General features: G+C 54.7%; 1 protein-coding gene across 1 annotated transcript in view; it reads left to right on the forward strand.

Annotated features, from left to right (window-relative positions):
- Positions 1–18,901, forward strand: part of OLFML2A (olfactomedin like 2A) — a 29,117-nt gene extending 10,216 nt beyond the window's left edge. Inside the window, exons 3-8 of the mRNA XM_046671526.1 lie at positions 3,964–4,071; positions 6,945–7,154; positions 9,022–9,271; positions 11,537–11,767; positions 12,822–13,007; positions 14,438–18,901. Coding sequence (XP_046527482.1) covers positions 3,964–4,071; positions 6,945–7,154; positions 9,022–9,271; positions 11,537–11,767; positions 12,822–13,007; positions 14,438–15,042 — 1,590 coding nt within the window. The 3' untranslated portion in view covers positions 15,043–18,901. The remainder of the gene's footprint in view (positions 1–3,963; positions 4,072–6,944; positions 7,155–9,021; positions 9,272–11,536; positions 11,768–12,821; positions 13,008–14,437) is intronic.
- The last annotated feature ends 5,199 nt before the right edge of the window (positions 18,902–24,100 follow it).

Below are 24,100 nucleotides of genomic sequence, written 5' to 3' on the forward strand. Positions count from 1 at the left end.
CACTCTTTATAATAATGGGCACTGAGCATGCCCGCTCTTTATGATGGGCACCAAGTGTGCCCGCTCTTTGTGATGGGCACCGAGCATGCCTTCCCTGCTCCAGAGGGAAATGCCATCTCTATTGTCCGAGGCTGTTCACCATACAAGATGGCCTGGACAGTCAGTGCCTCTAAATGCAAGACATGCAGAAAAGCCTAAGACTCATGAAGAATTCTCTCCCAACGTTTAGCTAAAAATTTTTCTTTAACTTGAGTAAAATTTTTGTAACAAGTGACTGGATACCAAAACTCTCAAAGTTGAGGTGGGTTGAATTTTAGACCAAGTGGCCTCTTGACAACTTGGCAGTCCCTGGACCACACTGTCTCCCTGGGACCTCACTCGGGCCCTGCAGACTCCAGGTACTGAGGCCGTAGGCCAGTCCTCAGTTACAGGGACAAACCAACTTCTGCTGCAGTCCACTTCTCAACAATTCGATTGTAAGCAAAATTGACGAGGATACACAAAACCTTTTCATAAATGCTGGCTAATTTAATCCTTGCCACAACCCTTTGGAGAGGGAACTTATGGTCCTAGCTTTACTTGTGGGGGAATCTGAGGCCCAGAGGAGGATTGTGACTTGCCTAAGATCACACAGCAAGACTTTGGCACCACTAAGATGTGAACCCAGGAATTCTCTCCTGTGTCCCTTTTCCCATTGAAGGGCTTACCGGGCAGTTCTCTCAGCCAGGAGCCCATTGTCCCATAGGCCTTTTTGGTGCACAGCAGCCATGAGGGTTTTCATTCGGCTTATAGGACTGGAGTGGAGTGGTGGTGGGATTGACCCAGCTGGTGGGGTTGGAGGAGGAAGAGAAGATGCTCAGTCTTAGTGACACCCTAGGAGCAGCAGCAGGTACTGAGGGGGTACCCAGAAAGTCCCAAGAGGAGGGGGCAGCAGAGGTAGTATGAGACAGAGCTGAGACCTCTCCCATGCAGCTCGGCTCCCCTCCCTCAGCAGGAGGCTCTCTGAGGTCAGCCCCCCAGGAGAGGAGGTTAGGGGAAGCCAATGGGGGAGGAGCACAGGGCACACCCACCCTATTCCCACCTCTTGTCTCTATCCCAGCCCTTCCCTTCAAGCTCAGAACTCCAGCTGTGATCTGGCCTTAGCTGCTTGTCTCTGCGTAGGAAGGAGGGGAGTCCAGGTCCCCTTTCTTAGGTAGGTTGGCTACCGGGGTGTGCCTCCCACCTCTTTGCTCCTTTTCCTTCTGCACATGAACCAGACATGGCCACACCCTTGAGGAATCCCTAGTCTTGTGGGGACACAGCTCCTGACCCCCAAAATGGCAGCATGATCAGTGCTGGGCCAAGGGATGTGCCAGGGACTGTGGGAACCCAGAGGAGGAGATAACATTAGAGCTGGGATTTGAGGGATGTGTAGGAGTCCCTCAGGCAGAGCAGAAATGAGGGCATTCTGGGTGAGAACAAGTGGAGTGGGTATGGCACAGGGTGCCTCCCTGCCCTCTCTGCTCCAGCCCCACTAGCTGCTTGTCAAGTCCTCTAACATGGTGCTTCTCAAACTGTGGTGAAAGACCAGTTTTTTAAAAATCTTAAGAACCAATACTTTTATAAAATACTATAAAAATGAGTGATTAGAACAATGAAACAAAAACGGACACGCAACATACAAGTCCTATGTTGTATTATTAGAGCCCACAGATATAAAATTGCTCTGTCAAATGGCTCTAAGAGTTCATAAAAGCCTACTCTCGCTTTTTGTGATTATTTTATCACAGACTAGTGACGAGCACTCTGGACCGGCGCTGGTCTGCAGACCACACTTTGAGTAACGTGGCTCGAACACCACGTTTCTTCTCACCAGCTCTTTGCACAAGCTGTTCGCTTTGCCTGGAAGTTCCCTCTCCTGCCCTCTTTGCCTAATTCGTGCTCCTCCTTTAGAGCTCAGCTCAAACAAAACTTCCTCCTGGCAGACTTTCCCAATCCACATGCACTCCCAGACAAGGTCAGGGCCCCATCAGTAATGCTCTGGGCTTCTGTGTGTTACTGCCTGTTCTCTGGTCTGGTTCTACCGCCTGGGTGTGACTCTGTGTTCCCTGACAGCCTGCGAAAGACGGTGCAGGCTTGCGTCTGTCTTGCTCACCACTGTCCTTAGTGCCTGGCCCAGAGCACATGTTTGCTGAGGCTGCAGGGGGTGGCAGGAGCAGATCATGGAGGGCTCGAATGCCAGACTCGGGAGATGAGAAGCCACACAGGGGAAGCTGGGAGCCATGTCGAGTTATCAAGCAGGGGAGAGACCCAATCAAAGCTTTGCTTCAGGAAGCCAGTTTTGGTGGCCATAAAGGCAGCAGAGTGAATGAAGCTGGGAGGTTCCCGTTTAGTCCCCTGGAATAGTAGTCGTTATTGCTGATCTTCATGAAGCCCTTGCTGTGCTCACTCTGGGCTGAGCCCTGTCCAGACACGACTGCTCCTACCACCACCGTCTTGCCCCATTTCACAGAGAAGGAAGCTGAGGCACCTAATACTCCATGTGCATGGTTCTCAAAAGGTGCTCCCTAGAGCCCTAGGGGTACTGTGCAGCCCCTCGGGGCCTGAGCACGGTTGTCGGGGAGCAGACAAGACTCGAGGCCCTACCCCTGCTCCCATCAGAGCCCTGCACTCCCTTTTTCTGTTTTAGAGATCAGAGTCTGCTCAGAGAAAAGCTCTCTGGCTTATGAACAGCTTGAACACTCCTGCGAGAGTGGGAGTCAAACTGTTTTGGAAACAGCTGGCCAGGGCCAAATGGGAGCACTGGCCTGCTCAGGCCCTGAGAAATGCCTCAGGGCTCGAAGCTGAGCCACCGGGAGGGTGGGCTGGACCTGCCCTTCCCGAGAAGCCAGGGGATGCTGATTTCCCAACCGACCCCTTGGGCCAAGCTTCCCGTGATGCTCTCGTTGGCATCTTGGCCATCTGGAGGGCATTGTCACATCCTGATGAGATGTGACAGACAGGAGAAGGGGAGGGGCAGCTGCAGGGAAGAGCCAGGGCTGGGCAAGGGAGACTCAGCATCTGCCACTGACCTTTGTGCAAGCCCCGCCCCCTCTCCCGGCCTCAGTTTCCCCATCTGGACACAAGAAGGAGCAGTAAAGCATGATAGGAAAGAGGTTTGGTTTATACCAGTCTGGGTTCTGCTCCCAGCTCCACCATTTAACAGCTGGGTGGCCTTGGGCGAGTCACTTCACCTGTCTAAGCTGCAGCTTCCCAGCCTGGAAGAGGAAGATAACAGTTGTCCAGACCTTGTCTTTGGCTGGGGCCCTAGAAGCAGACCCTGAGGCGGGTGACTCACATGCAGGTGATTTATTATGAAAGGGCTCCCAGGGGAAACTGGTACTGAAGTGGGAGAGGCAGGAAGGGAGGGCAGCCCAGCAGTGGTGTGGTCTCAGGCCCAGTGCCAGCCTCAGCCCCAGGGGACATTGGCATGTGAATGACAGCTCAGTTGTCCCCACTGGGGCTAGAGAGCTGGGCTGATAGATGCCCACCCCAGTCAGGCATTGTTGAAGAGCTGCGCCAGGAGGACGTACACCAGGGACTTTGGGGGGCAAAGCAGCTGTTTGAAGAGAGTGACAGGTGCAGGCTGTTAAAGGGAGGCATGTGGAAGCCAGGATGGGCACGAGAAACAGGAGGAGGGATCACCGGGGGTGGGAATGGAGCTCCTCTGGTGTCCACTACACACCTCGTGGGTCGTTGTGAGGATTAAGTGAAATGGCTTGTGAAAGGCCCTGGCACAGTGCCTGCCCCATGGTAAATGCTCAAAAGACAGAATCTGTTGCTTGTGATTATGAGCAGGCTGGGTCTGGCGGGCACTGAGGGCCCAAGCAGGCCATTCTGAGGCCCTGGCGTCCTGGGGTTCTGCCGTGGTAGGGTTCCTTTTGCACCCTCTGTGTCCAGCCCTGTGCTCTGCCCTTTCACTAACCATCCCCCTTCCCTGGGCAGCTGCAGTCCATGGTGGATCTCCTGGAGGGCACCTTGTATAGCATGGACCTGATGAAAGTGCACGCCTACGTCCACAAGGTGGCCTCCCAGATGAACACGCTGGAAGAGGTAAGGGCAGGGCTTGAGCCAGAGGCGGGGCGAGTGTAGTGCTGGAGGCCAAGGGCAGTGTCCGAAGAGGCCTGGGCAATTCTGTCCTGCCCCTGGTGGCTGTTGAAAACTGGACTCCAGCAGGAGCTGGGAGAGGGAGATTCAGGCCACAGGGTTCAGACTTTGGGGAAGAGGTCTGACTCGGGCTTAAGGGCCTGCACGAAGCAGGAAGGCTGGGTGGAGAAACTGAGGCACCTGCTGGTTGTATGAAAAGAGTCTGGAGGGGGCTGGAACCCTCAGTTGACCAAGACCAGGACCCACACATTGCACAACTCTGGGGCCACTATTTTCATAAAATACCACATGAGTGGTGCCCCCTGGAGTGGTGCAGGACTGGCCAAGCCCACTGGGGCCAGGCTTGAGGCAGCATGACTGTCCCAGTGCCCCTCTGCAGGGGAGGCAGAGGTGCCGAGCATCTTCTCCTGGTCAAGACAAATGTGCTGGAGGGCTAGGTGGGTGGCTGGGACTGCCACCTGAGGACAGGGACAGCGTTGGGTGACCGTGGGGGTCCAGGCTGCAGGTTTGAGGTTTGCATCTCTGTTGGCACAGCCTGGCCTCCGCCTGTTTCCTGCATCCGGTCCCTGCAGGGCTGCTGGGAGCCTGTAGACATGCAGCTGCCAGGAGCGGGCGTGGGGGCTTCCTTTCCCAGCTTCCTTTTTAGAGAGAGGGGGCACCTGGGCATCCTGTGCCCCGGGGGGGAGATTAACCCCTTGCTATCCCCAAAGTTGGGCTCACAGTGGCTTTAATTATTCAAAAAGCATTTGGTGAGTATCTGCTGTGTGCCAGGCCCATGCCAGCGTGGGAAAAACATAACGGTTGCTGAGTTTCTCCTGTGCCCTGATATTTCCTCTGCGCCTGCTCTCCTGTCGCCAGCTCTGCAGTTGTCCTCCTTTGACCTTTCGTCTTGTCATCTCAGGAAATGTTAACTTGCTTCACGTAACTATGAGCCAGACAATCTGGAGGGTATGTCTGTGGGGCCTGGAACAAATCAGAAACGATTTCCGCAGCGACAAAGAAATGATTTTTTAATTATCTTCTGGTTTGCATTATCTGTGCTTTGCTTCTGTTCACTAAGTGATAACTCTATGAAAAAGAAAAGCTTTTTGCTAACCCTGGGAGAAGGTGAAGAGAGCAGCCTCACTCAGGGGAGCTGTCTCCCTCGGCCTGAGGGAGAAACATCGCAGGGGGTCAGGCAGCAAGTCGGGGTCCCACTCCCCTTGCTCTCCTCCCTTACACGAGTGGGACTCAACCAGGGGCAGTTGGCAATATCTGGAGACATTTTTGGTTGTCACAGCTTGGGGGAGTAGGTGGTGGATGCTATTGGCTTCTTGTGGGTGGCGGCCAGGGATGCTGCTAAACATCCCACAGTGCATGGGGCAGCCCCCATGACACACAACCATCTGGCAGATGTCAGAGGTTGGAAAACTTGCCTTCCACAGTTTGACTTCTGTCTTCCCTGTGATCTAGTTTAGAATGCGCTTTCTCATTTGTTAGTCTTTCTGGTCCCCACAGTAACCATGACATTTAGTTGTGATTATGATAAAGATCCTCATTTTACAGGCAGGGAAACTGAGGCTTAGAGAGGTGAAGTCACTAACTCAAGGTTACCCAGCCAGGAAGTAGAGAGTGAGGATTTGAACCCAGCTCTGTCCAACTCCTGCCTTGCTGCCTCTTGGTCCCTGAATCTGTTTACACCCAGGGCTGACTAGACATAAATCACTTTTAGGTTATCTTCTCCTCTGTAAAAATTTCTGCCCATGAATTTCTGAACTCAGAATTCCGATACTCCAGGGCTTCCCGGGGATGAGGCTCTTCCTGCTTGTGACCCTGGTCTCTCCTACTTCAGCTGAGAAGTGGACTCGGGCAGAGGAATTCCACACACACCCCACACCTGCTGGGGCTCTGGGGACCTGGGGCTGATAGCTGGTTTCCTGAGTCCTGCCCAGCGGCCAAGGCCAGCCTGGCCAACAGCCCAGCATGGGGATCCCTAGGGCAGGGATCCCCAGAGAGGAGCATGGTGGTTCTGAGCTATCCATCTGTTTCCAGCAGATTCCAGAATCCAGGTAGATCAGGGGGTAGCTGGGAGCTGCTAAAGCCAGGCAGGGCCCCCAGCAAGGGGGAGACAGGCGAAGCAGGAGAACAGGACTGGGAGTAACGGCTCGGTGCTGCCGGAGGAGCCAGCACCACAGGGAGAGAAGTCAGAGACTTGGAGCCTGGGAGGGATCAAGACTCAGCCATGGCAAAACGCCAGAGAGCTTTGTTGTTTGAGTATTCCAGAAGAAGAAGGTATTTGTGTATTACTTGTGAAATTAAAAGGTAATTTTAAAGTAGCAAAAGATAGCAGCTTAAATGATGGATCCATAAGGGACTGGCTGAGTACCTTATGGCCTGTGCATCCGGTGGCATACTGTGTGGTCACTAAAAGGAATGGGAGGCATTGTATATACAGAGATGGAAGAGTTTGCAAAATAGGCTCATGTGAAAAAGCAAAGTGTTAAAAAAAAAAAAGAAAAAGAAACCCTAACAGTTGTCGGCACCGAGGAGCAAAGGTGGGAGGGAGACGTTTTTATACCCATTTGTATCTTTTTAATTTAGTACTTTGAACATATATATTTTTTCATTCATTCACTTTTTAAATAAACATTTAATAGAGTCTCTTAGCAGCATGCTTTATTCCACCGGTGCTCGCTGGTGCCGCCCCCATGCATACCCCTGGGCCCTGCTCAGGAGACCGGGCAGCAAAGCTTGATGGCAGAAGCTGGGGTGTCCTCCTCCGGCCAGGGGTGGGGGGTGGTCAGAGGAGGCCGGAAAGACTTCGGGTCCTGCCCCCACAGAGCATCAAGGCCAACCTGAGCCGGGAGAACGAGGTGGTGAGGGAGAGCATGCGCCACTTCAGTGAGCAGCTGAAGCACTACGAGAACCACTCAGCCATCATGATGAGCATCAAGAAGGAGCTCTCGAGCCTGGGCCTCCAGCTGCTGCAGAAGGATGCAGCCACAGCCCCCGCCGCTGGCCCAGCCACTGGCCCTGGTAGCAAGGCTCAGGTGAGGCCATGGCTCTGATGATGGGGCCAGAAGATGGGCGGGCTTGGGAGCACAGTGTGCTGGGACCTCAGCCCTGAGGGCCAGCTGAGTGGGAATTTGGGGCCATAGGACAAGGCTGAGGGCTGGCACAGTGGGAGAGTCCGTGGCAGGGCAGGGCCAGGGGTGCCTGCTGTGCTGTGAGCTGGGGCCGCCGAGCGGTCTGTTCCCTGAGCCAGGCATTTGACAGTATTCTCATTCCCATTTCTAAACTAGTGGGGACGAGGTTGCAGAGATGACCCTCCCTGCTTGGCCCTGGGAGACCCAAGTCGGGGGCAGTAAAACCACTCTGTCTTCTCTTGCTGGTGCTGGGCCCCTATGGGGCAGGTGGGCAATGCCTTGGGGACCCCTGCAGACTAATACCACTTCATCCAACCCAGCCTGGGGTGGAGAACTCCTACAGCGATCCCCAGTGTTCCACAGTCAAACTCAGAGCGCAGAAGGAGCTGGGGCACTGGGTTTTGTCACCAGGCAGAGCCACCCACGCATATAACACACCTTTGTCCACATTTGATAAGGGCCCTCCTCTAGACAGACAGCTTGCAGAAATTCTCCCTCTGGACAGATAAATCAGAAAGAAGAGCCCCCTTTGGGTGAACAGATTGTACACAGCTCCTTCCTATGATAGGCACACACCAGGGTGTGTGGCTTGGGAAATGGAGTACAGATTAGATTTCACCCTGTTTGTACCCCTTCGACAAGTGCCCCACGTGCAGCACACAGCCTGCGCCACTCTCCACAGCAGCCTTGTTTTCCGTGAGCAGGGAAAAGGGAGCTGACGTTGTGGAACCTCTGCTCTCAACCTGACTTCCTCACAGACATTATATCACTTAATCCCATAACCACCGGAGAGGGATGATCATTGTCCGTGTGGCAGACGAGGAAACGTGACGGGAGGTCACATGGAGGGAGGGTGGCTGCGCTGGGACTGGAACCCGGGCCTGCGTGACTGCCAAACCCATGTTCTTCCTCTCCACCTCTGGGCCTCCTGTGCTGACATTGTAATGATGGGGCCATTTGTGTCTGCAACTGGAACCACCTAGATGCTGATAAAGCATGGAGGAAGCCTGGTGCCTGGGCCCGGAGCTGGCTTCCTGCTCGTTCCGTGCCAGTTGCACAGGCGTGAATGAATCCTGTTTTGGCAACGGCACAGAAGGTCTAGATACTGTACTTGCTGTATCTCCTCGAGATTCTGCCTAACAATGGGTGATGTCATACGCCCTGTGTTCTTGTGCCAAGCCAGCATCAGAAGCATTTAAAAGGAAGTAAAAATAACAAAATTCACAAAATGTTAAAAACTGCATGCCCCACGGGTTGGATGATCAGCCATCCCGGTTTGCCCCGGACTGAAGGGTTTCCCAGGATATAGGACTTTCAGTGCTGAAACTGGGAAAGTTCCCCCACCCTGGGATAAGTTGGCCACCCTGCCTAGGGGCCTGAGAACCTCTCCCCTGCCCATACACAAGACCAATGATTGAGAGAGACAGGCATGGGAAGCTGACCTGGTAATCGGCTCCCTCCCCAGGGAGCTGACCATTATAGTCTGCCCCCAGCGGGGAGTGTGCAGGAGTTGGGAAACAGGACAGGAATCTAACCTATCAGGCTGGGCTTCAAGCCTGCAGAGGAGCTAGAGAGCTGAGTAGGGAAACCGAGGCACACCCCACTCATGGAGGTAGCCACTATGGGAGGAAAGCTGTGACTTCACGAGCATCTGGGCTGTCGGGTCTGGAGCAACATGACCACCTCCAGCCCCCACATGCTGAGCTTCCATGACCCCCTGCAACATCCCCTTTTACCATCCGCCAAGTCTGAGAACTCCCTTCTCTCCCAGGACACAGCTGGAGGGAAAGGCAAAGACACCAACAAATATGGCAGCATGCAGAAGAGCTTTGTAGACAGGGGCCTCCCAAAAGCTCCTAAGGAGAAGCTGCTGAAGGTGGAGAAGCTGAGGAAGGAAGGCAGCAAGAGCAGATTCCCCCAGCCCACAGGCAAGCCCCGGGCCCTGGCCCAGCAGCAGGCTGTGGTCCGAGGCATCACCTACTACAAGGCAGGCAGGAAGGAGGCAACCGAGGCCGTGGCTGGTGAGTTGGAGGGGGATTGGCTCCTTAGGGTGGGGGGGCTTGTTGATGGGTGGCCGCACCCTGAGGGTCCCCTGCAGGGATCTGAGATCTTCTCTACGGTCAGACTGCCCCAGACTTCAGCTCCACTGGTCACCTGTTGCAGCCTTTTGCAAATCCACACAATGGGCTAATACCCCCTCATGGGGTTGCAGGGGATGCAATGACATAACCAGCACAGAAGGCCACTCAGTTCCTTTCCAGTGTTTACAACTGTCTGCATCCTCACTGCACTTCTCCTTCTTCATTCGAAGATTTGCTAAAGGTCCACTGTGCACTTGCTATATTTCCCAGAGATTCTGCCTAACATGGAGCTCACAGCAGAGTGGGGAAAAAACATACCCAGGACCAGGCAGCTGCCCCGGGGGCGGAGTCGGGGTGGGGGAGAATGCAGGGGCCGAAGCCAGGCCAGCGTTCTGGGAAGTGACATGGAACCTTTGAGGCACCTCTGGTTTCCAGACTGGCATTGGAATGGATGGCCTCTCCAGCACCCCCCACTTCTTATCTCCCCACAGAAGAGCCCACAGACTCCTGTATTTCTGCTGCAGCTCCCTGCCAGATCAGAGTGAAGGGCCACAAAGTAATTAACTGAGAAGAAAGAGACAGACGTTCCGAGAGTACCCACATTTCTGAGCCCTCCCCACTGGGTGGCTCCTGATTCCTCCTCTGAGACCCTCCATAGATGCTTGCTCTCCTCCGATGTCCCGGAGAGCTCCCAAGCCTGTTCCCCATTCCTACGTCCTGCTGACCCCCCCCTCCAGTGAGGCCTCTGCCCAGCCCATGTCCAAGGGGGCTGGGAGGTGGAACTGTGAGGGACCAGTCTGCTTCAAGAGCCCTTAGTTTCTTGGTCTCTCAGGGCTCAGGGGCCTCTTCCCCCAGCTCCTGGTGCCAGCTGCTGGCCCTGATCCCTGCCAGCTTAGCCTGGCTACAGCACAATGCCTCTGACCCCTGGCCAGGGCACTGCCCAAGAACAGCTGCAGGCATCTGACTCTCCAGCGAGGCCCGTGGGAACAAGCCCCTGCCCTGGCAGGCTGCCAAGGCCAGGGTTTTTTGAGGCCCTGTTAACCAGAGGGTCTGCCCCCATCCCACAAGGACCCAGGCTCCAGGGGCTACCCCACAGCAGGGCCTGGCTAAACCCCCGTGCAAGGAGGAAGCCCATCAGGGAGAGAAAGGAAGAAGCCAGATGACTGTCTTCAGTCCAGGGGCCTCAGCGCATCCCCAGGGGCCACACCATCACAGTCACAACAGCACTGTGCCTTTGTCCCTGGCATCACCGTTTTCTGAGTACTTTCACACATGCTATCGCAGTTGATCGAGCCGAGGAAATGAGCTCAGGGAGCTGAAGGGACTGGCTCCAGATTTCGGAGCCAGTTGTGGCAGAGCGGGACTGGAAACCAGGTGGGAGGGCTGCAGAGCCTGCCTCGGGTCCCTGCATGGCTCTGTCCCTGGAGCTGAGGAGTCTTTGTCCCCTGGCTGTGTGGCATTTGGTCTTCCTGCTTCCCCTACCCAGACCCCACCCAGACCCCATCCACCCCAGCCCAGAGATGTGGGATAACCCAGAGATGGCCACCAAACCACGTCCCACGGGAGCTGAAAAAGTTGTCCCATCAGCAAAGCCCCCACCAGCAGGGACGAGGCGGGGGAGCAAGAAGGCTGAGAGAGGTTAGATGAGAGGGGACAGAGAGACAGACAGACCTGGGTCCAGAGGTGATGGGCAGCTGGCTGCACCTGCCCCTCCTGGCCTGAGGTGGCAGATCCTGGGTGAGAAAAACTAGAGCGTGAGCTGCAGCGGGGAGGACCAAGAGAAAGTCTGTAAAATGGGAGCAAGGGGTTGTACCTCCTGGAATAGAATCCAGGAAGTGGAAGAATTGGTACAAAGTATTTGACACTTAGGAGGAAAAGGGGCCTCATTTTTGGCACCTCGTGTTTGTCGGGATCTGGGCAAATGTTTTGTATACATTTTCCTCTGATCAACACAACCGGCTGATGCGGTGGGCCTTAGGACTCTCAGTTCACAGAGGGGAAACTGAGGCCACTCAGCTGGGGAGCTTGGAGCCCGTCTTCTGACCATGAAGCCCTCCCTCCCTCCCACTTTTCGAGGCCTTTCACTCCCCAGGGCCCCCTTCCTTTCCCCCATGGCCCCAGAGTCAGGAGCCTGGGAGGGCCTGGGGAGGCCCCGGGCAGCAGAAGGTACCACTAGGATGTGAGCCCCGGGTCTTCTCTCCGCAGACAATGCCCTCAAGGGCACTTCCTGGCTGGAGCAGCTGCCGCCCAGGGTGGAGGGCAGGCCATCTGAGCCCAACTCGGCGGAGCACGACGAGGCCAGGCCCAGGACCTCAGAGGGAGTGGACTTGGCCCCTGGCACCCCTGCTTCAGACCCCACCCCAACCCCGACTCCCACCACCACCACCAGCCCCATGTCCACCGAGCCACCTTCACGCCCAGAAGTCCCCAGCCAAGGTGAGTAAGCCACACTGGAGTCAGCAAACTGCAGGCCGCGGGTCAGACCCAACCTGTTTTTGTACAGCCCTGGAGCTAAGAATGGTTTTTACATTTTTAAAGGGTTGTAAATATATATATACACTCACACACGGGACAGAAGTATGTGATCTGGAAAACCTAAAATATTTACTATCTGATCCTTTACAGAAAAAGTTTGATGACATTTACAGTGAAACAGGTAGTATTTTCAACAAATTCTTCTTAAAGCATCACCTAGAATCCCACCGTCAAATCTAGTAGCTATTTTCACTTCTTTCTTTCCTCTGTCCGACCTCTGGCCCTGTTTTTATGTCTGTGTTTGTAGTTTTGGCTTGCGTCTTTCGGTAGCTATCTTCCTCATTAAGTCATCGAGCCCAACCTTCTGGAAGGATCTTGGCTACCTGTGATAGCAAGCTTTGCAACCATTCCCTGCTTTGATCCGCATGCATTCCACTTCTAGGAATCTTTCCTAAAGGATCCATCAGTGAGTGGAGAACAGCTGCAGCTTAACTGGTTTCTTCACAGCCTATTTCTAATGTCAGAACCCTGGAAATAACCTAAAGGTCTAAAACCAAAGGGAACTGGTCAAATACATTCCAGGGCACAGCTGTCTGGTGGCGTGGCAGAACCTTGAAATCACATCATTAAAAGGCCACTTAATCATGTGAGAAATTGCTCAGTGGAGGGAGAAAACAGGATCCATATTCAGAAGAAGAAGAATCGTGTTTTTAAAAAAGTATGTCTGCATGACTGTACATGCAAAGAAGAAAAGGAAGGAAATACAGCATGTTTCAAAATTCTTTGGAAAATGGAATTTTGAATGATTTTTGTTTTTTCCATGCTCCTTTTATGAATGTTGTGTGTTTTCTATGATGGTCAGACATTGCTTTGATTAGGAGGAAAGAAAAAAACAAGGCTGCAAACAACATCAGGAAGGAGTTAAGTCAGACCCAGAGAATGTTCCCAGGGTTATTGCTCTGGCTTGGGGCCTGTGAGTCTGCATACCAAATGCTGCACCCCTCCCTCCCCACAGGCAGAGAGGCGAGCTGCGAGGGCACCCTCCGGGCCGTGGACCCCCCTGTGAGGCACCACAGCTACGGACGCCACGAGGGAGCCTGGATGAAGGACCCCGCTGCAAGGGATGACAGGATCTATGTCACCAACTACTACTACGGAAACAGCCTGGTAGAATTCCGCAACCTGGAAAACTTCAAGCAAGGTTGGGGACCCTGGAGATGGGAAGGGGGCAGGGTGGGGGCAGCCTGGGGAGGGTCCTCCGGGGAGACATGGCTCTCCTTTGCCTTGTGGTTTCCTGTGGTCCAGACTTCCCCAGTCAGGCTTGGCTCCGAATGGTTAGCCACCCCAAGGAGGGGATGCTGAGGGCACCCCCATGTGCGGGCCAGGATCTTGCCAGGAGCTGGAATACAGCAGCAAACAAGATGGCCAAGGTCCTGCCCTCATGAGTGTCTCTCCCTGTCAAGCCTTATTTCCACTCGTTGAGTCTTACTCTGTACTAATCGCCCGTGTGCGTCAGCTCATGGTATCTCACAACTCTCCAAGGTGGGGGTTATCACCCTGTTTTACAAGTGAGCAGGGCCCCAGGCTGCTCCTTCGAGGAGCTGCAGGTCTGGGCAAGGGCCAGGACGGGGCTTAGCACAGGGAAGGGCAGAATTTTGGTTATCAGACCTGGGGCATGATGGGGGAAGGAGTTGTTTAGACCTAAGGTGCCCTCCAGAAACTCAGTCTCATGTGGGAGGCAAAGGCTTAGAGAAACTATCTCGGTATAGCATGAGAGGGAGAGCTCCAGGGCCTGTGGGAACTGAGCCTGGAGGTCAGGGAAGACTTCCCAGGGGAGGTGAGGCTGAGCTGTGCCCCGGAGGAAGAGCAGGAGTAAGCCGTGCGGAAGGGAAAGGGCAAAGTGTTCCAGACAGAAGGCCCAGCATGTGCGAAGGTCGGGCAATGAGAGGTAGCATAGTGGCCTAGAAGGGAGGGGAGGGGAGTGTAATGAGAGAGTAGGCTGAGGCAGATGAAAGAGTGTGGACTCACCCTGAGAGCTGTGGCGTCCCAGGGGATGGCCTGGAACAGCTAGAGTCTTTCCACTGCCAGGTCAACATTGACCTGGTCCCTGTCTGGAGTGGCTCACGGGCTGGTGCAGAGGAACCCAATGAAAAGCACCAAGACAAAGAGTTACCAAAGGAGACCAGAGGAATGGCCCCTCACTCAAGCCGGGGGAGGTCAGGGAAGGCTTCCTGGAGGAGGGAACATTGGCCAAGGGTTCTGAAAGATAAGGAGGCATTCCCCAGGCAGATAGGATGGGGAATGGCAGTCAAGATAGAAGGAACAGCATAGGCAAAGGCCCTGAGACAAAGAACAGGAGCTGGCATCAGCCTGTGGCTAAATCTTGACTGTGCCATTTTCATAACTGGGTGACCTTCAACCCCCTGAGCCTGTTTCTCCCTCAGCAAATGGGATGATAAGGTACCTCCTTCCTGATGTGACAAGATGATGGGCGCAGCTCCAGGCCCATGGGACACTTAGTATCCATTGCTTGCTGGGCCACTGGAGAGCCCGGGACCGCCTCACTGGTCCCCGGGGCGGGCTGGGGTTTGACAAGAGGCTCCGGTGTGACCCTCCGTCCTCCGCCCGCAGGCCGCTGGAGTAACATGTACAAGCTGCCCTACAACTGGATCGGCACGGGCCACGTGGTGTACCAAGGTGCCTTCTACTACAACCGCGCCTTCACCAAGAACATCATCAAGTACGACCTGCGCCAGCGCTTCGTGGCGTCCTGGGCGCTGCTGCCCGACGTGGTGTACGAGGATACCACGCCCTGGAAGTGGCGCGGCCACTCGGACATCGACTTCGCCGTGGACGAGAGCGGCCTGTGGGTCATCTACCCTGCCGTGGACGACCGCGACGAGGCCCAGCCCGAGGTGATCGTGCTGAGCCGCCTGGACCCCGGCGACCTGTCCGTGCACCGCGAGACCACGTGGAAGACGCGGCTGCGCCGGAACTCCTATGGGAACTGCTTCCTGGTGTGCGGCATCCTGTACGCCGTGGACACCTACAACCAGCGGGAAGGCCAGGTGGCCTACGCCTTCGACACCCACACGGGCACCGACGCCCGCCCGCAGCTGCCCTTCCTCAACGAGCACGCCTACACCACCCAGATCGACTACAACCCCAAGGAGCGCGTGCTGTACGCCTGGGACAATGGCCACCAGCTCACCTACACCCTCCACTTCGTGGTCTGAGCGGGACCTGCGCTCACAGGAGAGGAGTGGCAGCGGGCATGGGGGCTCCTCACAGCTCCTGGAAGGGACTCCGTCAGCAGATATTTATTGGGGGCCAGGCCCGGGGCTGGGTGCTAGGCGTGTGCCCGCCAGGATCGAGCTTTCTTAGCACCCGGGGGAATAATCGCTTCCACTTGCAGAGCACTGTGCCAAGAGCTTCACGTGCACTAACCACTTAATCCTCCCGACACCACCCTTGGAGGTAGAGATAGTTAAGCCCATTTAACAGACGAGGAGACTGAGGCTCAGAGAGACGATATCCCTTGCCCAAATAGTCTGTTTGGATCAGGCAGGCCACGCTGTCCCACAGCCCCATTTTACACATGAGAAGACTGGTCCATGCTCTCCCCTCTCCCCTTGATTCTCTTGTTCTTTCAACTCTGTCTCCCTTCCCGGGGCTACTCAAAACTCGAAGCCTTCAGGACCAGTGCACGCCCAGCTCTGCACACCACTCCAGGCCCCTGTTCTGGCTGAGCTGTCGGTGGCCCTGGACTTTGGGCCCCTTGATTAATGTCCCTGCTCCTTGCCTTTGGCCAGCACCCCCCCGCCCCACCCCACCTGCTGTCAGACCACATTCCAAACCTCCACGGTCACCCAGCCACTGAGCAGAAACCACACCCTGAGAAAAAATACTGGCCCCTGTTCCAAGGCCCCCTCCCTCTGTGCTCATTTGTATTTTTTCTTGTTCTTCATCAGTGCTGTCATCTGTTTCTGCAGCAGCAGCTGAGAGGGCTGTGGGCAGCTGCCTGCCAGCAGCAGCTCTGCCAGGGTGGGGAGCTGGGCCAGGCCCTGAGGCTCCCTCTCCACCCAGGAGTGCTGGCTTTGGCCACATACCCAGGCTGTGGGACCTCTCCCCAGTCCCCCCCTTCCAGAGCCTTTGGGCCTGGGGTCCACCTTGTCCTTTCTCTCTGGGCCTTTAAACCCACAGCCTCTACACACTCAGGGATACTTTCAGATCTGCTATGAGCAAGACCCTAGGCCCAAGGCCACGGTGCCTCCAGGAGGAAACAGGTTCCCTCTTCCTTGTCAGTCATGGCCTGGTTGTTTGGTGGGATGGCCCAGCAGCCTGGGGGGCTGGGGATGGCTGAGATCTGAGCAGTCAGGTCCAAGAGAAGCACTGGACCTTCTGGTTGCAGAGAAGAGCCGGAGGGTGGAAGCTGGGAGGGAAGGAGTGGACTGGGCTTTTCCTGGCTTTGGCGATATTGGTCCAGGGCTGCCCCGAGTCCAGGACTTGGGGCTGAGGATGCACAAGTGGACCAGCTCACCTGTTGCTGCTGATGGCTCCCCAGAGCCTCAGCCCCGGGCAGCATGGAGGACAAGACCTTCAAGCCTGCCCTTATCTGCTTTGAATGGTATTTTTAGAGCTGGAAAGTTCTCCAGTCCAACCCCCTATATCACCAAAGGAGAAATAGGCCCAGAGAGGTTGAGAGGGTGGCTCGGGGCCACACTGGGAAGAGGACACAGCTGGTCTCCTTCCAGAAGGGCTTCCTCTGTATCCTTTATTCTCCCAGCTTAGAGGCAGCTCTGCCTACGAAGGCAATAGCTACCCAGCACCCAAGCCATCCCAGCACCTTTGAAGGGTGTTTACTGCTGACCCCTACAACCCTGGCCGTCGCTCCCCTCGTCCTGCCCCCTTGCCCACTCCAGGGATTTCTGTGTATTTGAACACCAAGCTGCACACCCGAGATGGTGAGGAAATGCGTTTTGTGCAGAATCCATTCTTTCAGTCATTGTCAGGTGATGTTTTCTTTAAGCTGTAACTCATCCCTGAAACAGAGGGGAATGATGACACCCACCCAAGGCAGGCCTGACTCATCGCGGCGGACACATCCAGCCTCCCCCGCCCAGCCAACGGCCGCGGGCTCCACTCGCAGCCTCTTCAGGGGGCTCGAGGCCCCGCGTTTCCCTAGGCCCTGGGTGTGGGTCTTACAAGACTGTCTTTCGTGACATCACGGTCCAACCATGTGAGGAGCATTCAGGCCCCTCTTTCTCCCCGAGTCTGAGAAAAGGGAAAGTTCGTATGGGCTGATTTTGAAAAAGGACGAACAAAATTGGTTTTCGGGGGTGGGGGGAATGATGCTGCCTGCAGTCCCCAAACATTTGCTAAGCCCTTTCTGTTTTCAGGCCCTTGTATGTGGGTTATGCGGTAGGTCTGGTATTTTCCTCATTTTACAGAGAGTCAAAGTAGGACCCAGAGAAGTTAAGTCACCTGTCACGTAGGAAGTTAAGCGGAGGTTAAGCCGTGTTTCAGAATCAGGTAGCGTTACCGTTGCTGTGGGTCGAGCACCGAGAGGGGCTAAGCGTGCCACGTGCGTATCCGTGCATCTTCCCAACGGTGGCAGGTATCTACTTTGTGCCCATTTTACAGATGAGGACACTGAGGTAAAGGGTCTTACCCAAGGTCACAGCAGCTTTGTCTGTGGCAGCGTCGGGGTGTCAGGGCCACTCAGGACGTATTCTTTGCCAGCTGTGTGCTGCTCCTGTGGCCCCAGAAACGGTGGCTGTTGCTTTTTATCCAGTGTGGCCAGGCCACAGACTGCGTCTATGTAGGAGACCCACAAAGGAAGTGGGGTCAGCTTGGAAAGACCTTGACTGCAAGGCCGAGGGGTGACCGCCTCCAGTCACATTTGGAACAAAGTCGTGTTTAAATTAACAGAAAAAAGAAAATTCTTAGATAATTGGATTTCGTCCTGTCAGTGGAAGGGTTTTTGTTTTGGGGGAGCTGAAGCCAGCCCACAGCTGCAAACCTGGGAGCCCCAAAGGAGACCTGACCCCCATCAGCTCGTTTTTACCTACTGTGGGCTTTATCATGTTGGCAACAGGTCCTTCCAACCAGGGTGGGCCTGGACCGGGAGGGCCGCGTGTCCTACCAACCCCAGCTGACAAGGCACAGGCAGCTGTCCGTGGTGTTTCTGAACAATGTGACACATGGAGAGGCTTCAGCTGCCACCTCAATTCCTCCCTAGAGATTTCCAGGTCTTCCATTTAATCTGCTCTGTCTGTGGCATCTGCTTTGGGGTCAGCCCTAAAGGTGAGGCTGGGGATTTCCTGGGAATGATCTGAGGACTCCTGAAAGCCCACATGTCCCAAAGCATCTTTTCCTCTGTGACGGCATTGGAAACCACTCTGGTGACGGGAGGACACAGCCCCGGATGGCTGTCCGGGAGCCCTGGGTAGGAGTTAGGAAGCCCTGGGTAGGAGTTAAGGAGTCCGGGTTTGGAATTTGGCTCCCCCTCTCACACACTGCGTGCTTGGGCAGGGTAGGGACTGACAGAAGGGACAGATGTCAACTCCCTCTTGTGGCTGGGGACCTGCAGCTTAGGACAAACGGCAGCTGAGGGCCTAAGCAGCACCCTCCTAGAGCTAGAAGGCACCTTTGCATACATTATCACTAATCCACCCAGGAACCCCCAAGGTCAGCATTATTTTTCCCGATTACAGGCGATGAACCTCAAGTTCTGAGAGGTTAAGCAACCTGCTCAGGGTCACGCATCTAACAAGTAGTAGAGTCAAGATTTGAACCAGATCTGTTTTTATACCAAAGCCTTAAACTAACTGTTATTAGGAATCTTGTAACCAGTCATGTTTTCTTCTTTGCTTTGGCTGCCGGGAAGCTCAATGTCAAATTTGAGATAATTTTTAACAATTGTACTGAGTCTCCTACTGGACTCTGGCTTCGTTCTAGCTTTCTGCTTTTACTTTTACCCTGATCTCTTTATTTTTATTCTACTGTATTTTATCTATTTTTGTAAGTTGCCACAATACCTTTTTTTGCAGTGAGGTAACATATACCTAAATAAATACATGATCAAAAGCTTGATTTGAAAGTCTTGACTAAATGCTCTGGTCTGCATCCTTATCATAACAAGGCATTTAACAACTTAAAAAAAAATACTCAGTTTGTTATGAAAATTGGCCTTGTCATTCTGCTGTTGCTGGAAACTGACGTGAATAACGAACTAGGGCAGAAGAATCCATCTCAGGCTGAAAATCAGGCCCCTCCTGGTGGAGAGGAGAAGCCAGTCATTCCGGAAGGTGTTCAGGCCCTGTCCCCACCTCCTTGTGTCGGCTGCAGAGAGAGAATCGCTGCTTACACTCGCTCCTGGATCAGAGAATGGGGCTGAGGGAGAGGCAAGAACAAAAAGAAACACACACCTGGGAAAGAGAGAGTATCATGAATCAGGGAGGGGGCCCTGAGCATCACTCGGTCCCTGTTTCCCAAACTCAAGTCATTCCCATAAGGATCTTCTTCACGATTTTTGCCACCTCCCTTTGCCATCGTCACCAGGGTTTACTATTTCTCTTTCAGATGATCTCATTCTTTTTACTAAAATAGTTTTATTTCAAAGGGAAGCTTTATAAGCTGTTAGCAAAGACAAAAACAAATTTTTTTAAAGGCAGAATATTACAGTAGTCAAAAGAAAGCCAGTGACCACAAATATAAGGTGACCCTGAAAACGAGCAACACTGTTGCTCTCCGGCCGGAACCGTGCCTGTGATCCCGGCCCAACCGCTCTTGGTGTAAAAAGGAAGATTAGCAAGTGTTCAGGGGACCTAAAGGGTGAGCCAGCAGCAAGTGGACGTTGCTTTGATGTAATCAGAGAAATGGGATTGGAAGGGAATAGCTTCTGCCGTGTGACTCGATGGCCTTTCATCTGGTGGCTTAGGTACCTCCAAGGAGCTCTCAAACCACTGGTGGGCCTAAAACCATTTAGGTTTAGACAAGCGTCCCCAAACACACACACACATATGCGCGCGCGCTCATTCAGCCAGGCCTTCCCTCCCCAGCCTCCCCCAGCTGCAGGCCAGCCTTCGCAGAGCCCCTGCCCCTCCTGGAAGCTGGGCACTGTCCCTGAGGCCCATGGCAATGACAAGGGTCCCATTCCCCCACAGGACAGACCAGCCAGAAGCACAGCGCCACTCCTGCCAGGACAGAGGCTGAGGGGGCCGTGTCCCTCTCACCATGCAGACCCCACTGGGCTGACCCTAGTCCCAAGCAGGCCGAACACGGCTGGGCTTTGGGAAATCTGGACCATGGCCTCTTTGCTCAGGCTCTTCACCAGCCCCAGTCCCACCTGTTCGCCACTGCCCCATCATCCCTGGCCTCTGCGTCAGCTGTTCCCTCTGCCTGGTACACAGGTACCTGCACCTGTGCACGGCTGCCTCCCTCTGGTCCTTCAGGTCTCAGCTGAAATGTCACCTCCCCAGGGAAGCTGTCCCTCAAGGGTCTGTCTCCCCTCACTGGGATCTGCGCTCCATGAAAGCAGAGCTTGTCCCCCACCATGTCGTCAGCACCCAGGAGACCCCCAACAAATGTCTGCGAACAACCGAGAGATCTGTGTCAGACCCTTAGGCAAGTCCGTACACAGTCTGCTGAGCAAGCCAGCTTTGGCTCCGAGGTCGTGGCTGCTGAGTGCGCCACACTTCTTTCATTTCCTCATGCAGCATATTTGTTGAGGCCATCGTAAGTCAGATTTCACGCAGAAATTTCCAGAATGCAATCTCGGATCATTAAGATTGGAGAGCAGATGGGATATTTCCAGCAACTCTCTCCGTCCTGCAGTTCTATGAAAATGAGAAAACTTGTCTTCAGGCAAAAATACCTGCCTGAACGCTACCCCAGGTCTGCAACCAGGGACCGAGCGGCAAAGAAAGCTGCGGCATTTCTCCTGACTGTGGCGATAATGCTTACACGCTAGACAGGACAGACATGCAGTTGGTACCCCAACTCGGTGCTGAAGGCAGCTCAGTGGCCAGCAGAGGCCAGAGGCTGAGAGTTCAGTGGACTCGGGGGCTGGACTGACTTATCTCTGACTCTTACTGGCTGGTTTACAGCATCACCAGCCAGAGGGAGCAGTGGCAAGGCCCGTGCGACTTCATAAGCCCTGAGCAAGATGCCCAGCACACGGTGGCGGTCAGGAAGTGGTGGCTACTGCTGCCATTGTGCTCAGTTAATGCCCTGCTCAGAGAATCGGCCAGCAATGCTGGCAGGTGTGTGTTGTACACTGTGGGCATCCAACGTGATTGACCCCTGTGTGCTGGCCTCAGGGGCACTGAGCTGAGTGAGTATCATTCGTACGCTTGAGAGCTTGCTGGAAAGTGGGAAGCCAGATACGACCACACTCACACGGTGTTCTTGGCTCCAAGAGCCCAAAGGGGCGCCCTGTACCTGGCTAAGGAGTATGGGCCACAGGAGTCACCCGAGCCACAGAGGGGCCGATACCTCCCAAACTGCCCCCACGTCAGAGCAAAGAGGCTCCTCTGGTCACCTCTATGACATGATCCTTGACAGGGACCTCTCTCTGCCCTTTGGACTTTCTCCCTGGGACTTCAAGCCCCAAAACTCTCCCCTTGGCTGGGGTGGGAAAGGAAGAAATAATAATTACTACCCATAGGCACTACAATATCCCAGTGTGTGCTCTGTGCCAGGGGTGGTGCTGAGTCTTTATGGCATTAGCTCATTGAATCTTCCCAGTAACCCCATGAAATAGGCATTGTCGCTGCCCACATTTCACAAATGGGGAAACTGAGGCACAGACTGCTCTGTCATGTGTTCAAGGTCACAGAGCTGAGCTGGCGGTAGCTGAGCTGCAGGGCACTCTCTCAAAACACCGCACTGGTGGTTCTCAAACCCAGCTCCCGACAGAACCACTGGGGAGTTTTAAAAGGTGCCCACGTCCAGGCGTCACCCTAGACTGATAGACGACCGACTCTGGGGGCAAGGACTGAGAGTTGGTGTGGTTTAAGTTTCCCAGGAGAATGTGCTACGCCTGCTGGGTTGAGGTGCTCGGAAGGAGCACCCCAGGCATGATGGGGCATCTCTCAGATGCCAGGCTGCACCCAGGAAACATCCTCCGCCCTGGCTGTCCCAGAACAAGAAGCAGAGAGAACAGGCCTTAGCTGGCGTGTCGGCCATTTCTCCCCAATGGGGCGCTGCGGGTGGGGGTGGGGTTCCCAGGGCACAGAGCACAAAGGCTCCCTCGGCCCCCCAGTGGTGCCCAGACGCTACCCCGCCCACCGGCCCAGTCTGAACTCTGCCCACATCTGGGCCCAGCCCTCGACCCCCCCACATTCCAACAGGGATCCCATGAGGCAGGAACAGACAGGGCATTCAGGATGCTCGCCTGCCAGGGGGGATGAATTATTACCGAGAATTATCTGCCACGAGCACGGGGTGGCATTTCATGCGCCAAAGGTTGGCTGGCCCCGCCCTGGCCCTGGTGGCTTGGCTCCGGGGCCCTCATTCCAACTGTGCAAGGACAGAAACTTTATTCTCTTCCACAGCAAGAGGCCCCCACCCCTCACCATCTGTGCAGCACCCCCTCAGCCATCCGCCCACCCCCCAGGGGCCAGAGCCTTCCTTCTCCACAGCTCAGCATGGAGCGGATTAGATAAGGTGGTTCCAAAGTCAAGTTTCCCAGGTCTTTTTAAGCCGGGGATTTTATTGACAGGGAGAGTCACTGTTACCAAGATGTCGGCCTCAACCTGTTCTGGCGTTTCTGCATGGGGCTCTGACAGATGCAAACAGCTGCTGCAGCTGGGATAAGCTTCCTGTGGAGGGATCCAGGGCTTTCGGAGCCAGACAGCCCTCAGTTTGAATCCCGGTTCTGCCGCCTACCACCTGTGAACTCGGGCACTCGACGTGGAGTCTCTAATCTCAGTTTCCTCCTCTATAAAACAGGGATGACATTCCGCGACCTTCCAGGAATGTTGTGAGGTTGAACTGAGATAATGGACGTCAATAAGGTCTAAGCGGGAACATGGAGGACATGGAGCAGGATGAGGCAGGACGCCCGATAACCGACCTCAAAGGCTGACTTAGGGCCTTGCCCTCCATCCCACCCCCAGAGCCTCAGGGTGGGGCTGATCCAAAGTGAATTGTCAGCAAACGCAAGCGTATCCTCAAAACTGATGACTGTCCTGGCCTTATATAACAAAGAGCAGGGAGGGCAAATGTGTCTCATCCAGTGTGCCTACTCAATTGATTGGTAGTGGCTGTCTAGGACACTGAGCGATTAGCAATGTCTTCCTTGGGAACAAGAAGTCAGAGTGGTGGAATGTATGCTACCTTTTGCCATTTCTGTTAGAAAGCAAGGTCTAAATAATACTCCTTCCTCTAGTTTTTGCTGGATTTGTGTGACAGGCTCCACACTGATCTGCTGCTTGTCTCTTCCCCCCTCTGATCCTCATCTTCAGCTGCTAGAGGGAATTTTCTAAAATGGAAGTCTGACCATCTCACCCTGTCACCCATCACTGGCCCATGGCTTCTCCCATTGGTCTGAGGATCAAACCACGCTCCCAGGGGTGACATTCAAGGCCTCCACTCACCATCCCTGTCTCCCCAACGGCCACTCACTTCCAAGTATCCCAACCTCAAGCCCTACAGCCCTGAGGACCTTCATGGGCTGCAATGTGAGGATTCAAGGCAGTTCAGAAAGTCCAGCTTAAAACCCTGTGCCCAGACTCACAAGATCAGATCCAGATCAGAGGGGCGGCCCAGAGACCTCACGGCATCAGCCGCTGGTGAGTTTAACAAACTGAAGGGAACCGGGAAACTTCCAGCCAGCTGAAGTGTGCTTGAGCAAAGCTGTCATCCCGCTCCCTGCTAACCACACTGATGGGATTGGTCTGAGTTGCCCTGTGGAGGAGAATTTTACCCTCTCTCTCCTGATCACCCATTCCAAGACAATCCCCTCGCCAGCAAGACACGGGTGGAGGCTTCCAGGCGCTGTGTGTCCAAAGCTTTCTTGTCCAGAGTCCAGACAGGCAAGATGTCCCTGCCCGCCCAGAGGCCAGGGGAGTGCCTCCATTCCCGCTCAGTCCCAGCTCTTGCTATTCCCCTGGTGGCAATCAGATACTTCAGTCTTTCAATTTCACAGACTCCTTCCCTGAGCTCCTGCTCTCGCCAGACTCGGGGGAGAGTCTGCGCATCCAGAGATGGCACAGTGTTCAATGGATGCTGTCATCTCACCTGACGGCAAGGGTGGATATTCCAGAAGCAAACCTGCCCAATGCAGCT

Source organism: Equus quagga, chromosome 1 (genome assembly GCF_021613505.1).
Source record: "Equus quagga isolate Etosha38 chromosome 1, UCLA_HA_Equagga_1.0, whole genome shotgun sequence".
Classification (NCBI taxonomy): Eukaryota; Metazoa; Chordata; class Mammalia; order Perissodactyla; family Equidae; genus Equus; species Equus quagga.